The 17,093-nt window shown below is 63.4% G+C and overlaps 3 protein-coding genes across 4 annotated transcripts; 1 reads left to right on the top strand and 2 right to left on the bottom strand.

Moving 5' to 3' along the window:
• On the top strand, window positions 1-1,296 carry SVBP (small vasohibin binding protein). Of its 2 annotated transcripts, none has more exons than XM_066564078.1 (3): window positions 1-102; window positions 906-1,027; window positions 1,108-1,296. In XM_066564078.1, the coding sequence occupies exons 2-3, from the start codon at window positions 908-910 to the stop codon at window positions 1,192-1,194; spliced, it is 207 nt and encodes a 68-aa protein (XP_066420175.1). In that variant the 5' UTR covers window positions 1-102; window positions 906-907; the 3' UTR covers window positions 1,195-1,296. The 2 variants fall into 2 exon arrangements, with proteins under 2 accessions (XP_066420175.1, XP_066420176.1); XM_066564079.1 differs by having other exon boundaries at window positions 44-66.
• A 1,125-nt stretch (window positions 1,297-2,421) lies between these two features.
• TMEM269 (transmembrane protein 269) lies at window positions 2,422-6,554 on the bottom strand. The gene is made up of 6 exons (XM_066564060.1): window positions 6,359-6,554; window positions 4,969-5,116; window positions 3,998-4,095; window positions 3,764-3,907; window positions 2,654-2,854; window positions 2,422-2,575 (listed from the first exon to the last, which is right to left on the bottom strand). The coding sequence occupies exons 1-6, from the start codon at window positions 6,381-6,383 to the stop codon at window positions 2,466-2,468; spliced, it is 726 nt and encodes a 241-aa protein (XP_066420157.1). The 5' UTR covers window positions 6,384-6,554; the 3' UTR covers window positions 2,422-2,465.
• A 2,295-nt stretch (window positions 6,555-8,849) lies between these two features.
• Window positions 8,850-12,893, bottom strand: CELA3B (chymotrypsin like elastase 3B). The gene is made up of 8 exons (XM_066564012.1): window positions 12,851-12,893; window positions 12,688-12,764; window positions 12,356-12,453; window positions 10,971-11,105; window positions 10,754-10,890; window positions 9,852-9,997; window positions 9,625-9,777; window positions 8,850-8,867 (listed from the first exon to the last, which is right to left on the bottom strand). The coding sequence occupies exons 1-8, from the start codon at window positions 12,891-12,893 to the stop codon at window positions 8,850-8,852; spliced, it is 807 nt and encodes a 268-aa protein (XP_066420109.1).
• Window positions 12,894-17,093: the final 4,200 nt, after the last annotated feature.

Genomic DNA, 17,093 nt, shown 5'->3' with positions numbered 1-17,093 from the left:
GGACCCGGCCCGTGCGCTCCGCGCGTGCGCCCAGGGCGGACAATCGAGCGCCGAAAGGCGGAAGGGGTGCGCTGCCATCTTGCCCCGGGCACAACCCCTCCGGTACCGGGGAACGCGGGGGGCACCGGGGGAGCGAGGGGCCTGAGGGGGCACCGGGGGGCTGGGGGAGCGAGGGGCCTGAGGGGCTCGGCTGCGGCAGCGAGGGGACACCGGGGCCTTGGAGAGGGCTGAGGGACTCAGGGGGCTGAGGCGTCCCGGTGGGCCTGGGAAGGAACTTGTTGGGCGCTGGGGGCTGTGGGACTGGGCTGTCTGTGGGTTTGGGGGGGGGCTGTGGGGCACTGAGGGTGGGGGGCTTCGGGCGGGTTGTGATTTATGAGGGGCCGGGGAGATGGAGAGGGCTGGAAGGGGCCTGGGGGGCTTCAGTGCTCTCTGTGGGCATTGAGGTGCAGGGGGCTGTGAGGGTGGAGAGGGGTTTGGGATAGGGGTGTCTGTGAGCTTGGGGGTGCTCTGGGTGTTGGGGGGCGAAGTGTGAGGAGATGGGGCCGCTGAGGGGAATGGGGGGTGACGGGGAGAAGCCTTGGGGGGCCCCTGTGGGGCTCGGCCTAACTGTGGGGGGGGTGTGAGGCACCCGAGAGGCTCAAGATGGGGGGGAATGTCTCCTGTGAGGCTCTGGGTGAGCTTGAGGCTCTCCTGTGAGGCTTAGAATGCATTTGGGGATCAGAATGAGTTTGGGGGTCTCCTGTAAGGCTCAGAATGATTTTGGGGATCACCCCGGGCCCCCAGGGTGGATGTGGGGCAGTGCCCTGTGAGGATGCCAGTGGGGCACCCCATGTGAGCCTCGGCTGTCTGGGGGGGTTCCTGTGGGTGGCTCCGGGACCCCCGGGTGACCCCAGCCCGGGTCGCAGCCATGGATCCGGGCGCGGGGGCGCGGAAGGAGCGGCCGAAGCCGCGGGAGCCAGCGGCTCGCCTGGAGAAGGCCAAGCAGAGGTCGGCACAGCAGGAGCTGAAGCAGCGGCAGCGGGCGGAGGTGGGAGCGCGGGAATGGGGAGGGACCCGGCCCAACCCGCGGCCGAGCCCCCTTTGCTATCCGCCCTTTCCCAACCCCAGATCTACGCCCTGAACCGGGTGATGACGGAGCTGGAGCAGCAGCAGTTCGACTCCTTCTGCAAGCAGATGCAGGGATCCGGGGAATGACACACAGCCCGGCCTCTGCCCTACCCCCCCTTTTCTAATCCCCCGGTATTTATTATCAAATCGCTCTTTTTGTATCAATAAAATCTCTGCTGGTTCTCTGTCTCCCGGCTCCTGCTTGCTCCGCGTGCGAATGGCCTGAGGCCAGAGCAGCTGCAGCGCCGGTACCGGCTCTAGCCACGGCCCCACCCCTCCGTTCCCTGCTTCAGGGAAGGGTCCTGCCCTCCCGGAGCCCGGGTTTATCCCGGGGGGACGCAGCAGGAGCCGTTCCCTGCTTCAGGGCAGGGTCCTGCCCTCCTGGAGCCCGGGTTTATCCCGGGGGGACGCAGCAGGAGCCACATCCCGCAGCTGCTGCTGCCGGCAGAGGCTCCCCGGGGATCCCGAGCGTTTCTGCAGCACCAGGTTTGACCTTCGCTTCCTTCCTCCACCCACACCCTCTGCTCCAGCCGCTGCTGTCCGGCAGCCTCCGGCTCTCCAGAGACTTTGGATCAAGTCCTGCTCCCCCCCTTTCCCTGCCTCAGCGGTGTCACACTGTGGGGGTGAAAATAAACCACGTTTGGGATGGTGTTTCCCTGTGCTGGGTTAAGTGGTGAATTCCAAACTCCTCCCAGAGAATCCCGTGTTGGAAACCCTCTGGAAGTTTGATCAGCATCTTCCTCCTCCCAGCCAGGGACGGGCCTCCTTATTTTTGGAGTGTGAACCTCCCTTTGTAATGAATTCCCACTGGGCAGTGTGAGAGATCCCTAAACTTCAGGTTCCTGTGCAGAGAAGGGCTTGGGGGTCTCTTGTCAGGGCAAGCTCTAAATTTCCTGTTTCCCAAGGATTTGGAGGTTTCTGCTGTTGGGGGGATGGGGGTTCCCTCAGTCCCACAAAGGATTGGGATTTTGGGGTTTCCATCAATCCCCACAAAGGTCAGGGATTTTGGGATTTCCCTGGATCCCCACAAAGGATTGGGATTTTGGGCATTCCCTCAGTCCCACAAAGGACAGGGATTTTGGGGTTTCCATCAATCCCCACAAAGGATTGGGATTTTGGGCATTCCCTCAGTCCCACAAAGGACAGGAATTTTGGGGTTTCCATCAATCCCCACAAAGGACAGGGATTTTGGGCCTTCCCTGCAGCTGAGCCTTGCTCTTTTTTTACCTTAGCAGCTCCTTCTGCCACCTGGATTCAGGTGGGAAGCGCGAAGGGAGGAAGCAGCACCCGAAGCAAGGACGAGGAGGACAAGGATGAGGATGAGGATGAGGAGGGCTTTACTAGGCTCTAGGGAGGGCTCAGGCCTTGCAGCTCCAGAGGGCGAAGGGGAAGACGATGTAGGACGTGGCCCAGGCCAGGCAATAAACCGCAGCCACCGCCGTCGGTGCCAGCAGCACAGCCACCACCCCTGTGAGCGGGAGAATCCTTGGCCATCTGCTCTCCCTGCCCTGCACCACCATCCCGAGAGGCTCATCCCCGTCCTTACCTCCAGCATAAACCAGTTTTTTCCAGAGCTGTGACTCCAGCACCCTGTCGTGGGGGTAGCAGCCGCAGTCGGCCATGAACAGGGTCATGGCGGCCGCGGCCACGCGCAGCAGGGCCACGTGGCCCCCGCTGAGCAGGAAGGTGCTGGCCAGCAGCGCCGAGGCGTAGGGGCAGGGCAGCCCTCGGTAGGTGAAGGGGATCCCTGTGGGGTGTCAGCAGTTCCATGTTGTTGTTGTTGTAGTGTGTTTTTATACTTTGTAATACTCTGTAATAGTTTTGGTTTTGTACCCCCGTATTTTTTCCCAAACGGTTTACCCCAGATTGTACCCCCTCCTTTTACCTGTGTAATCCCTTTCCTTTGCTGAGATCATCCCCAGATCCCCACCCTGGCTCTCTGTCAACCACTCAGCATCCCATCCGCTCCATCTAGAACTCTCAGTCCAGGATGTCAAGTGATTATCCAGAGGCCAGGGCTCAGCCCCCCAAGTGTTTCTCCATAAACTGTCCTAAATGTCCATTTCTTAGTGTCCATACCTTAATTTTTCTTATTGGTTAGTAAAATGTTATCTATTTAGCTTTCCACCTCCCTTTAAATGTACCCTTGGCACCTCTCCCGTAGCTCTCAGCAGGAGGCCCCTGAGGTTGTAGGGGCTCCCTTGGATTAACCCCTGCTAAAAGTCCACCCCTTCATCTTCATGTTCCAGCATCTCCTCTGCTGCAGGCGATCAGCCTGGCTGCCTTTGGTACCCTCAGGGATCAGCCTGGCTGCCTTTGGTACCCTCAGGGATCAGCCTGGCTACCTTTGGTACCCTCAGGGTTCAGCCTGGCTGCCTTTGGTACCCTCAGGGATCAGCCTGGCTGCCTTTGGTACCCTCAGGGTTCAGCCTGGCTGCCTTTGGTACCCTCAGGAATCAGCCTGGCTGCCTTTGGTACCCTCAGGGATCAGCCTGGCTGCCTTTTGTCCTTCTGTACCCCTGGGGGTGGGGATCAGCCTGGCTGCCCTCTGTACCCCTGGGGCTGGCCAGGGTCCCCTCAGTGGCACTCAGAGAAACCAGAACACAATGTGGGGGCTAAAACCCCAAGCCCCCCACCTCCCCAGGGGCTCACTCACCGCTGGAGAAGAAGCAGAGGCGGGCAAAGACAGCCAGCACATAGGCCAGGCTCAGCAGCCCCCCCAGCACGCCCTGGGGCTGCAGCAGCAGCGCCGTGCCCAGCCCGAACGTGGTGAAATCGGCAAAGTCATCCAGCTTGGCACCTGTGGGGGCAGCGAGGGGCAGGTGCCAGGTGGGCGCCGGGCACAGGGGACGCCCCTGGGGTCAGCCCTGGCCCGGGGCGATGCACTCACCCAGTGCCGAGCAGGCGTCGAGCTGCCGGGCCACGGCCCCATCAGCCAGATCCAGCAGGAAGCCCAGGAGCAGCAGCCAGCAGGAGTACTGGTATTGCCTGGGGGGGACACCCCACTTCTCAGCCCCTGCTCCCCTCTTTTTCACCCCATTTCCCCCTTGTTTACCCCATCTGTTGAGGGTGGAGGTAAGCCCAGCCACCAGGTTGGCCGCAGAGAGAGCAAAACTGGGGTGATCTCCACTTTCCATCCTATCTTTGCCCTATTTTCCCTTTTTTTCCAGCAGAAGCAGGGTGATTCCCACTTTACAACCTGCTTTTTCTTTTTTTTTTTTACCCCCTTTTCCCCCCCCACCCATTTACTTTGATCCTGAGGTTGGCTATGGAGGGAGCAGATCGAGGGTGACCCCCACTTCCCCTTCCCAACTATTTTTCACCACATTTACACCTTTTTCACCCTATTTCCTCCTTTTTCATCACATTTCCCCCATTTTCCAGAAAAAACGGGGTGACCCCCACTTCCCAACCCTCTTTTTCACCCCTTTTCAGCCCATTTCCTCCATTTTCCCCCCTCATCTATTGATGCTGCTGAGCCCAAAGGTGAGGAGAGAGCAAAACCAGTGTCCCCCACTTTGCATCCCCCTTTTACTCCCCATTCCCCTGTTTTTCCAGCAAAACCAGGTTGGCCCCCACTTTTCTTCCCGATTTTCACCCTATTTCCATCTTTCCAGCAAACCAGGGCAAACCACACTTTTCTACCACCTTTGCCCCTCCCAGAAAAACCAAGGTGACCCCCATTTCTGTGCCTCTTTATCACCGCATTTCTCTTTTTATCCCGTTTTTTCCCCACCTACTGAAGCTGCAGAGGCAGGAGAGGAGCCTGCCCGCCAGCTTGGCCTCAAGGGGAGCACAGCCAGGGTAACCCCCCCATTCCCTAGCCCCGTTTTTCCCCCAGTTTTTCCCAATTTTCCCCACCTGTTGACGCTGCAGAGGATGGAGGAGAGCCCCGCCAGCAGGTTGGCCACGGAGATCCCGTTGGCCGCATTTTTCCGGAGGAATTCCAGCGCCCGCCCCCGTCCCGCCTGCTCGCTCAGCACCAGCTTCTTGGTGGACTGGAAAATACCTACAAAGCCCCCAGCGTGTTCCAACCACGGAGGGGCTGCAGCCCCCCCAAAAACATAGCAGGGTTGGTGCAGGGATTCCCCCTCCTCAAACCAAAATCCCCCAAAATCTGTTTAGGAAGCAGCAGGGGATTGATTTGTGCAAGCTCTGCTGCTGAGCTCCCCACCGGCGGCCAAAAAAAAATGGAATAAAAGAGGCCAAAAAAGCAAAGAAATGAATAAAAGAACCGTAAAATATAATAAAATAAAGACAAAATTAAGCCAAACCCAAGCTTAGACTAAAAGCCAACCCCGGTTTAAGCTCTATGGATCTTATATACCTATCGGGCTAAGCTTTAGGGAAAGAATTTAAGGGTCCTGTCCTTTGCCCCCCGCCTTTGCCGTGTCCCAAAGCCAGGCAGATCCTTCATCTGAAAGAAAACAGGACGTCAGAGCAAGACAAACCCCCCCGAGCCCCCTCAGAGCCCCCCCAGAGCCGCTGCATCGCCGGAATGCCACCAGGAACAGCTCCCCAGGTGGGGAAAACCAGGAAGAGCCGCGGGAGAGGAGCCCGGGAGGTGTCGGGGGTCGGCGGCTCCGAGCCGGGAGCGACCTTTGGACACCGCGCCCGGAGCCGCCGGCTCGGGCTGAGCCGGGAAAATCCCCCCTGAGCCCCGCACGGCCGCTCTGCTGCCACCGGGGATTTTTGGGGCCGTGCCGGGTGCTGCTCCCCACCTTTATCCCTCAATTCGGGGTGAGTTTGGGATGTTGGAGAAGTGAAATTTTGGGGATTTGCCGTCCCTTTCCCAGCGGCAAGGCAGGCTCGGGGCCCCGGGAATGTTCCGGAGCTGTCGCAGCACCGGCTCCAGGCACCTGCGAGCGTCACAGAGCCGGGCACAGCCGGGGGCCCCGAGCTCGCCCGATCCCGGCGTTTCTCACCCCAAAATCCAAGTTGGATTGGGATGGGAGGGAATTCCTTAACCCTGCGCCGCTCCCGCTGCTTTTATCACTGCTTTGGGGGGGAAAGCAAGGTGGTTTTGGTTCTTCCCAGGTGCGTTAGGAGGGGGTTGTGCCCCCAAGGCGCAGGGAAAAGGGGTTCAGCCGCAGCAAATGCAAAGTTAACCTATTTTGGGGGGGCAATGCATGTATTTTACGGTTTTCTGCCCCGATAACCCTAATTTCTCTACTAACCCCCGCCAAATGATGATTTTTAGGGATGGGGGACACCTCGCGAAGGGGCCGAGCGGCATCCAGGTGACACTTACCGACCGGCGGTGACACCATCCACATGGCGGCGGCGGCTGTGGCAGCAGCGACAGTGACGCCCCGGCCAGGGGAAACTGAGGCAGGGGCCGCTCCGTGGGGCTCCGCGCGGTGCCGCGTTATATAAGGAAAAGCCTCTCGGGCTGAGTCACCCGGCGGGGGTGGGTCCGGCCAGAGGCCACGGACACGGACACGGGGGGTTCGCAGCCGCTTGGCACCACCGGCGAGGGAGGAGCTGCCCCGGGGGGCCGGGGGGCCATGCCAGGCTCGCGGTGCCCCTGCCAGCCTCCCGGCGCCCCTGCCAGCCTCCCGGTGCCCACGCCAGGCTCACAGCACCGGTGCCAGGCTCGCAGTGCTTGTGCCAAGCCTGCAGTGCCCGTGCCAGGCTCGCAGCGCCCGTGCCAGGCTCGCAGCACCCACAACAGCAGGACCAGGCTGGCAGCACCCATGGGGCACTGATAGCACCTGTATCACACTCACAGCTCGGGTGTCTCACTGATAACACCTGCACGGGCTCACGGCACCCTTGTCACTCTGGTGACACCTGGCTCAGTGTCACAGCACCGATTCCAGGCTCACTCCTCGCCTTCTGCAGGTGTGGACCACCTGTGCCATGCTCACAGCGCCTCTGCCAGCTTTGTAGCCCCTTTGGCAGGCTCACACCACCCACACCCAGCTCATGGCACCCATCCCACACCCCCAGCACCCATCCCACACTCCAGCACCCATCCCGCACTCATGGAGCACATGCCAGGCTCTCAGGGCCCATCCCAGGATTGCACCATCCGTGCCAGGCTCACAGCACCCATATCCTGCTCACAACACCCATGCCAGGCTCACAGCACCCATATCCTGCTCACAACACCCATGCCAGGCTCACAGTACTCACACCATGCTTTGTATTGCCCATACCATGCCCACAGCACCCACCCCACACTCACAACACCCACCCCACACTCACAGCACCCATGCCAGGCTCACAGCACCCATCCCTCTCTCACAGAACCTCTGCCAGGTGTGCACCACCTGAATTTGTGCCACGCTTGTAGCACCCACAGCAGCCTCACAGCACCCACAACAGTCCAACAACACCCACACCAGTCCCAGGACACCCACACCAGTCCCATGACACCCACACCAGTCCCAGGACACCCACACCAGTCCCATGACACCCACACCAGTCCCAAACACCCACACCAGTCCCACAGCCCCACACCAGCCCCACAGCCCCACACCAGTCCCACAGCCCCACACCAGCCCCCTGGCACTGCCACGCTCCTGTCCCTGCACCCCACTGCCAGCACAGGGTGATTGCACCCAAAAGGTGCCACCACCCAGTGCCATCCCACCAACAATTCCCACCAGTGGCACGGGGGGGGGGGGGGTTCAGCTGGTGCCCCCCACCCTCAGCCCTTGCACTGGGTCCCCTTTTCCACCACCCTGGGCCTGTGCCAGGTGACCCCAACTTGTGCAAGGGTGTCACGAGCTGGGGGAGCTGGGCCTCCCCCTGCCCTGGAGCAAAGGGCCGGCGATAGCGAGGGGCTGCCGGGGCGGGCGACGCCGGGGCCACCGGCGGGAGAGCAAAGGTCCCCGAGGACACGGTGACAAGGAGCCCATAAAACTTATACAGCCCTGCAGCTGGAATTTTCCACCCAGATCCCAGCGGGAATCGGGGGGTGCTGCAGAGCCCCAGGGTGGGGGGATGGCTCTGGGGTGCCCCACTGGGGGGTCCCGGGGTGCCGGTGGCAGCGGGGGTGCCATGAAAGGGCTCTTTGTTCACGGTCACGCGCCGGTGCCGGCGGTTGCGAGGCGACGGCCGGGCCAGGAGGGCCACGGCCATGGGCACCCGGCCCTGGGGCACCCCGAGGGGGCTGTGCCACTGCCTCGGGGGGGCCCAGCCCCGTGGGGGGACAGGATGGCACTGGGGTGCCCCGTGGGGGACATCCCGGTGCCCTCAGGGCACCCAGAGCCACCGTGCCAATGTGTCTTGGGGTGCCTTTGGCACAGGGCACTTTGGGGTGCCTGGAGCTGTGTCACCTGAGTGCCATCCCTGTGGCACCTGGGTACACATCCCTGTGAGACCTGGGTGTCTGAGGTGCCATCTCCACGGTGTCTGGGCACCTCTCAGGGTCTGTCCCCATTGTGTCTGAGTTGCTGGGTGCCCATCCCTGTGGGATCTGGGTGTCTGAGGATGCCATCTCCAATGGCATCTGGGCACCTGTGGGTGGCTGGGCACCTCTCAGGGTCTGCCCCCATTGTTGGGGAGTATCTCTGGGTGCCCATCCCTGTGGCACTGGGGTGTCTCTGGGTGTCCATGTCCATGGCATTGGGCACATCAGGGTGCTCCCAGTACTGCCTGCTGGTAATGGGGCAGCCCCTGCTGCCCGCAGACCCCTGCCCAGCACAAGGACCACAAGGACACACTGGTGCCAGCAGTTGGTTTATTTGCCTGGTGTCAGGGCAGGGGGGTCGATGACAAGGACGCTGCCATGCTCAGTTGTTTTTCATGGTCTGGAAGGGAGAAGTTTCTAAGACTGGAGGACAGTACCCCAACACCCTGACACCCCAACACTCCAATGACCCAAAACCCCAGCACCCCATCACCTCAGCACCATGGCATCCCAACACCCCAGGAGCCTGGCACACCAGTGCCCAGCACCTCACACCCCAATTCCCTGGCTCCCCAGAACTCAGAGCCCTGGTACCCCAGCACCCCAGAGCTCTGGCAAACCTTTGTCCTGGCACCCCAGAGACCCGGTGCCATGGTACCCTGGCATCCCAGCAATTCAGAGCCCTTTTTCCTCAGCTCCATGACACCCAAGCACCCCAATGCCATGGCACCCAGCAGCCTTGTACCCTGGCACTCCAGCATCCCAGCACCCCAGAGCACCCTGGCACTCTGGCACTGACACCTGATACCCCAGCACCCTGGCACCCTGACAGTCCCATCCCCTGGTACCCCAGCATCAGAGCACCCCAACAATCCGGTACACCAATACCCTGGCACCATGGCAGCCCAGCAGCCTGGCCCCTTTTCCCCCTGGTGCCCTGGCGCCCCAGCACCCCAAAGCCCTGGTACTCCATTGCCCTGGCACCCCATTGCCCTGGCACCCCAATTCCCTGCTGCCTCAGAACCCAGCACCCTGGTACTGGCATCCCAATTCCCCAGCACCATAGTACCCAAGTTCCCTGGCATCCTGACACTGATATCCCAATTCTCTGGCACCCTTGCACCCAGGCAGCCCAGGATGCCATTCCCTGTGCCCACCTCTGCAATCCAGTCCTCGAAGGCGGACACGCGGGTGAACACCGTGGGTTTCTTGGCAGCGTTGCAGCCCAGGGCTGACACGAAGCTGGCGATGCCATGCACCTCCCAGGTGCCATCCTCAGCCTGGCAGTTCAGGGGTCCCCCGGAGTCGCCCTGAGGGTGGGGTGAGGCAGGGTCAGCACCACAGGGGGCCCGGGATGTGCCCCTTCCCCTGGAGCGGTACCCACGTTGCATCCGGACTTCTCGGCGCCGCCGGCACAGATCATGGTTTTGCGGATGGCCAGGGCTCCCCACCAGTCGGGCTGGGTGCAGTGCTCATAGTCCACCACGGGCAGCTCTGCCTGCTGCAGCCGGTCCGGCAGAGACCCCCCAGCTGTGGGATCAGAGCACCCGGGCTGTGCACATGGCCCTCCATCCATCCATTGAACATCCATCCATCGTCCACCATCCGTCCAACATCCATCCATCCATCCATGGATTCCATCCATCCATCCATCCATTGAACATCCATCCATCGTCCACCATCCGTCCATCCATGGATCCATCCATGGATCCATCCATGGATCCATCCATCCATCCATCCATCCATCCATCCAACATCCATCCATCCATCCATGGATTCCATCCATCCATCCATCCATCCATCCATCCATCCATCCATCCATCCATCCATCCATCCATCCATCCATCCAACATCCATACATCCATCCATGGATTCCATCCATCCATCCATCCATTGAACATCCATCCATTGTCCACCATCCGTCCATCCATGGATCCATTCATGCATCCATCCATCCATCCATCCATCCATCCAACATCCATCCATCCATCCAACATCCATCCATCCATCCATGGATTCCATCCATCCATCCATCCATCCATCCATCCATCCATCCATCCATCCATCCATCCATCCATCCATCCATCCATCCATCCAAGCAATTCTCATCCATCCCTCATCCCTCCATCTCCCCAGCCATTCCCCATTTGTCCATCCCCCATCCCTCCCTCCTTCTTCCCAACCATTTCCCCATCTATCCCTCCAACCCTTCACCATCCCTCTGTCCATCCCTCCTCCCTCCATCTCCCATCCCTGCCGGCTGTCTGTCTGTCTGTCCGTACGCACTGGTGAGCAGTCCCCAGCCGCTGAGCACGCAGGGGTACCCGTTGGGCAGCACGGAGCCAGCGGGCGGCAGCCGCCCCACCTGCACCTGCTCCGAGAGCACGGCCGGGCGCTGCAGCTTCATCAGGGCGATGTCATTGCTGCGGGGGGACACGGCTCAGAGGGGCGGCCGGGGGGGGCACGGCGTCCCCAGCCACCCCCCCCCGGTGACCCCGCTCACCCGCAGGCCGCGCAGAAGCTGAGCCACTTGGGGTGCACGAAGATGTCGTCGGAGTTCACGGGGATGCGCTGCTCGGAGCCCTCCCCGGCGCTCATGTCGTACTCGCCCAGCACCACCTGGTACGTGCGGGATTTGCTGCCGGGAAAGGGGGGGGGGGGTCAGCGGGTGCGGCCCTCCCTCGGCATCCCTCCCGCACCCGGGAGCCTTTCACGCACCCAGGCGCTCTGCCCTGCACCCTGAATCCCCTCCCTGCACCACCCCATGCACCAAGTCTGCACCCAAACTCCCCTCCCTGCCCTCTGAGCCCCCTCCCTGCCGCCATCCCTGCACCCACTTTGCACTTCTCACCCCATCCATGCACTCCATACATGTGCCGACCCCTCCCTGCACCGGCAATGCCCTCCCTGCTCCCAGAACCCCGTCTTGCACTTAGGACTCCCTCCCTGCACCCCACTGCAACCCTCCCGTACTCAGGACCCCCCTGTACCCCCATGAACCCTCTCCACGCACCCATCCCTGCGCCCCACATCCCCTCCTGCACCCACCCCTGCACCCCACATCCCCTCCTGCTCCCACCCCTGCACCCCACATCCCCTCCTGCTCCCACCCCTGCGCCCCACATCCCCTCCTGCTCCCACCCCTGCACCCCACATCCCCTCCTGCTCCCATCCCTGTGCCTTGCACTCCTCCTGCCGCCCTTCTGCACTCCCTTCAGCTCAGACTCCCACTACAGCCGCCTCTCCAACCTGCACCCTGCACCCCTCCTGCACAGACCCCTGCACCCTGCACCCCTCCCTGCACTCTGGTGCCCTTCTGCACCCTTCCCGCACCATCCCTGCACCCCACACCCACCCCCGTATCCAACACCCACTTCTGCACCCCAACACCCAACTCAGCACCCCGCGTCTCTTCCATGCACCTCTCTGTGCTCCTCCCTCCCTGCAGCCCCATCCCCATAGCCCCATCCCACAGCCCCATCCCGCAACTCTAATCCCGGTGCACCCATCCCGGTGCCCCCATCCCGGTGCCCCCATCCCGGTGCCCCTATCCGCAGCCCCATCCCGGTACCGCTGTCCCGGTGCCCCCGTCCCGCAGCCTTCATCACCATCCTGGTGCCCCCATTCCCAGACCCCCGTCCCGGTGCCCCATCCCCGCAGCCCCCATCCCCATCCCTGTGCCCCATCCCTGTGCCCCATCCTCCAGCCCCATCCCTCAGCTCCCATCCCCATCCCTGTGCCCCATCCCTGTGCCCTATCCTCCAGCCCCATCCCCACAGTTCCCCTCCCCATCCCATAACTCCAATCCCTGTGCTCCCATCCCGTAGCCCCATCCCAATGCCCTGTGCCGGTGCCCCCATTCCCGGTGCCCGGTGCCGGTGCCCTCACGAGATGCAGTGCGCGGCCGTCATCACCCAGTTGGCCGCGATCAAGGTGCCCCCGCAGGTGTGGCGGAAGGTCCCGTCCCGCTCGTACTGCAGCGAGATCTGGGGGGGGGGAGACACAGCTGGGTGCCACCGTGCCCCACACGGGTCCCCCTGTCTCGCTGTCCCCCCGTCCCTCCGTCCCCCTGTCCCCCCCGTCCCGCTGTCCCCCTGTCCCCCTGTCCCCCCCGTCCCGCTGTCCCCCTGTCCCGTTGTCTCGCTGTCCCCTGTGCCCCTGTCCCTCCGTCCCCCCGTCCCGCTGTCCCCGGTGCCCCTGTCTGTCCCTCTGTCCCTCACCTGCCAGGGCCAGCTGTAGGGCTCCGCATCCTGCCCGTTGACCACGCGGGACTCGGGCAGCACCGCGGCGCGGGCACCTGCGGGACACGGTGGCACCGTCACCCCCGGGCCCCCCGCACCCAGGCGAGCCTGGGGACACGGGGGGGCTCAGGGGACACCTCACCGCCGGCCACCAGCAGCAGGACAAGGCTCAGCACGGCAGCCATGGCTCCAGTGTGGCTGTCCCGGGTCACCCGCCGGCCTTAAATCCCCGCGGACACCGGGAGCCCCCAAGGGCACCCCTGGGAATGGGCACCCGGTGCCCAGCTGGGTCTTGGGGGGGGTTAAACATTAACCTTGGCCTTGGGGGGACGTGGCACTGGTACCCGGCCAGCGGGGACCCTACAGATCCCAAACCCCCTGTCCTGCTGCTGCCACTGCCCCCGCACCCCCTGTGTACCCCCAGAGTGCCCCGTGCGCCTCTGCTCCCCCAGTGCCCCCCATAGTCCCTCTGACTGCTCCCCCAGCGCCCCCCTTAGCCCCAGTGACCCGCCCCGTGCCCCCCACAGTCCCCTCTGTGCCTCCCAGAGCCCCCAGGACCCCCCTGCACCCTCACAGCCACCACAACCACCCCGTGCCCCCCTGGTCCCCCCATCTTCCCTGTGCCCCTGGTGGCCCCTCCAGCCCTCCCCACCCCCTGGGCCCTACAACCACTCCAGTCCCCCCCTATTTCCTGTGCCTTTGGGGTGCCCATAGGGCTCCCATACCCTTCATGGGCTCAGTGCCCCACACATCCTCCCCTCCTGGACCCCCAGAGCCCCTACAACCATCCCGGGTGCCCTCCACAGTCCCCATATGGCCCCCATAGCCCCCATGCACTATACGGCCCCATATATCCCTCCTCCCAGACCCCAAAGCACTTCCAGCTACCCCATATGGCCCCCACAGCCCCCCAGTCACCTCTACTGTCCCTTGCAGCCAGCCCCGTGCCCCCCATGTTCCCATACAGCCCCTATGGCCCCCATATACCCCCCTCCCATAGTCCCTGTGCCCCCCCTGTGCCCCCCCTGTGCCCTGTGCCCCTGGCAGCCCACCCTGACCCCCCTGGCCCCCCCTCCCCGAGCCCTCACAATCACCCCCAGACCCTTCAAACCCCCGTGCCCCCCAAATATCTGCCATGCTTCTTGTGTTCCCCATGTGCCCCAATGACTCCCACAGCCCCCTGCACCCCTACAGCCCCCCCATATCACTTTATGTCCCTGGTGCCCCCCACAGACCCTATAAACCTCAGTGTCCCCATAGCCCCGAGCCCCTGGTACCCCCATAGCCTCTATAGCCCCTCCTGTGCCCCCATAGCCCCTATAGCCCCCCCCGTGCCCCCATAGCCCCTATAGCCCCCCTGGTACCCCCATTAGCCCCTATAGCCCTCCCTGTGCCCCCATAGCCCCTATAGCCCCCCCTGTGCCCTCATGGCCCCTATAACCCTCCCCGTGCCCCCATAGTCCCTATAGCCCCCCTGGTACCCCCATAGTGCCCTCTCCACACCCCTGGCACCCCCATAGCCCCCCCATGCCCCCTCACAGTCCCTATAATGTCCTGGTGCCCCCACTGCCCCCACCTTCCCCGGTGCTCCCAGAGCCCCCCATGTCCCCCCATTGCTCCCAAAGTCCCTCACGTGCCCGGGGGGTCCCCACGCACCCCAGAACCCTCGTGGAAGTTCCCACAGGAGTTCTCCATGTCCCTGCAGTGTCCCCAGGTGCTCCCATGTCCCTGTAGAAGTCCCCAGAGGTGACACCTGTGTCCCTGTTAAGGTTCCCCGGGGTGTCCCAAGGTCCCCATGCACTCCCATGCCCTTGTAAATGTTCCCAGGGGTGTCCCAAGGTGTCCCCACGCACTCCCATGTCCTTGTAAATGTTCCCAGGGGTGACCCCCATCCATGTCCCCTCGTGTCCCCATAACAGTTCCTGCAGGTGCCCCACAGTGACACCCCCGTGTCACCCTGCAGCTGCCCAGAGGTGGCCCCCGTGTCCCCACACACCCCTGTGTCCCCATAAATGTCCCCACAGGTGCTCCATGATGTCCTGCACCCCACGACCCTGTAAAAGTCCCCAGGGGTGTCCCCACGCACCCCTTGTCCCCCTAAAAGTTCCCAGGGGTGCACCCCCGTTCTCCCCACACACTTGTGTCCCCATAAAGCTCCCGGGAGTGTCCCACGGTGTCCCCACGTGTCCCTGTGCCAGTTCCCACAGCTGCCCCTCGGTGTCCCCACTCTGCCCCGTGTCCCTGTGCCAGTTCCCACAGCTGCCCCTCGGTGTCCCCACGTGTCCCTGTGCCAGTTCCCACAGCTGCCCCACGGTGTCCCCATGCGCCTCCACATCCCAGGAGAAGTTTCCAGGAGCGTCCCACGGTGTCCCCACGTGTCCCACTAGAGGTTTCCAGAGGTGACCTCCCGTGTACCCCCATGTCCCCACGCACCCTCATGCCCTTCTGGAAGTCTCCAGGGGTGTCCCCCCGTGTCCCCACACAGCCGTGCCCCAGTTTAAGTTCTCAGACTTGTCCCCTGTGTCCCCCCCGTGTCCCTGCAAAAGTTTCCAGGGCTGTCCCCCACACCCCGCACCCCGTGCAAGTTCCCAGGGGTGTCCCCATGTGTCTCCCTGTCCCCCTGGTGTCCCTGCAAGAGTTCCCAGGGGTGTCACCCCATGTCCCCACACAGCCCAACATAAATTCTCAGAGTTTCTCCCCGTGTCCCCCCTGTAAACGTTCCTGGGTGTCTCCTGTGTCCCAGTGCGAGACCCCAGAGTTGTCCCCCGGTGTCCCTGTGCCTCTCCGTGTTCCCTGTGCCTCCAGTGTCCCTGAAGATGTTCCCAGGGGTGTCCCCATGTCCCCGTGCCAGTTCCCAGGGGTGTCCCCGTGTCCCAGTGCCAGTTCCCAGGGGTGTCCCCGTGTCCCCGTGCCGTTTCCCGGGGCTGTCCCCATGTCCCTGTAGAAGTTCCCAGGGGTGTCTCTGTGTCTCCGTGCCCGTTCCCGGGGCTGTCCCAGTGTCCCCGTACAAGTTCCCAGGGGTGTCCCAGTGCCACTTCCTAGGGGTGTCCCCGTGCCCATTTGCAGGGGTGTCCCCGTGTCCCTGTACAAGCTCTCAGGGAGGTCCCCGTGTCCCAGTGCCCGTTCCCAGGGGTGTCCCCATGTCCCAGTGCCATTTTCCAGTGGTGTCCCCGTGTCCCAGTGCCAGTTCTCGGGGGTGTCCCCATGTCCCTGTAAAAGCTCTCGGGGGTGTCCCCATGTCCCAGTGCCAGTTCCTGGGGGTGTCCCCATGTCCCTGTAAATGTTCCCAGGGGTGTCCCCGTGCCCGTTCCCAGGGGTGTCCCAGTGTGTCTCTGTGACAGTTCCCAGGGGCATCCCCATGTCCCAGTGCCAGTTCCAGGAGGTGTCCCCGTGTCCCTGTACAAGTTCCTGGGGGTGTCCCACGTGTCCCTGTGTCCCCGTGCAAGTTCCCAGGGGTGTCCCCATGCCATTTCCCAGCCGTGTCCCCGTGTCCCAGTGCCAGTTCCCAGGGGTGTCCAGGTACAAGTTCCCGGGGGTGTCCCAGTCCCAGTTCCCGGTGTCCCAGTGCTATTTCCCAGGGGTGTCCCATTGTCCCAGTGCCAGTTCCCAGGGGGTGTCCCCGTGTCCCGGTACAAGCTCTCGGGGATGTCCCCATGTCCCAGTGCCCGTTCCCCAGCCGTGTCCCCATGGTGTCCCATTGCCATTTCCCGGGGGTGTCCCAGTGTCCCAGTGCCATTTCCCAGCCGTGTCCCCATGTCCCAATGCCATTTCCCGGGGGTGTCCCAGTGTCCCATTGCCCGTTCCCGGGGGTGTCCCCATGGTGTCCCAGTGCCCGTTTCCAGCCGTGTCCCCATGGTGTCCCATTGCCCGTTCCCGGGGGTGTCCCCATGGTGTCCCAGTGCCCGTTCCCAGCCGTGTCCCCATGGTGTCCCATTGCCCGTTCCCGGGGGTGTGCCAGTGTCCCAGTGCCCGTTCCCAGCCGTGTCCCCATGTCCCAGTGCCCGTTCCCAGCCGTGTCCCCATGGTGTCCCAGTGCCCGTTCCCGGGGGTGTCCCCATGGTGTCCCAGTGCCCGTTCCCCAGCCGTGTCCCCATGGTGTCCCATTGCCATTTCCCAGGGGTGTCCCAGTGTCCCAGTGCCCGTTCCCAGCCGTGTCCCGGTGTCCCATTGCCCGTTCCCGGGGGTGTCCCAGTGTCCCAGTGCCCGTTCCCAGCCGTGTCCCGCCGTGTCCCCGCTGCCGCCCCCCCGTGTCCCCCTCGGGCGCGCGCTGCGCGGCCCCGCCCCGCGGGCCGGGGGGGTGCCGGGGGGGCGGGGCGGCCCCGGGGCGGCGGCGCGGCCGGAGCGGAGCGGAGCGAGCGGAGCGATCTCGGCGGGGCCGTGCGGCG

The sequence above is a fragment of the Molothrus aeneus genome, chromosome 21 (assembly GCF_037042795.1).
Source record: "Molothrus aeneus isolate 106 chromosome 21, BPBGC_Maene_1.0, whole genome shotgun sequence".
In the NCBI taxonomy this organism is placed as follows: domain Eukaryota; kingdom Metazoa; phylum Chordata; class Aves; order Passeriformes; family Icteridae; genus Molothrus; species Molothrus aeneus.
The sequence above is the reverse complement of the archived record's forward strand: the minus strand, read 5'-3'. Positions and strand labels throughout refer to the sequence as shown.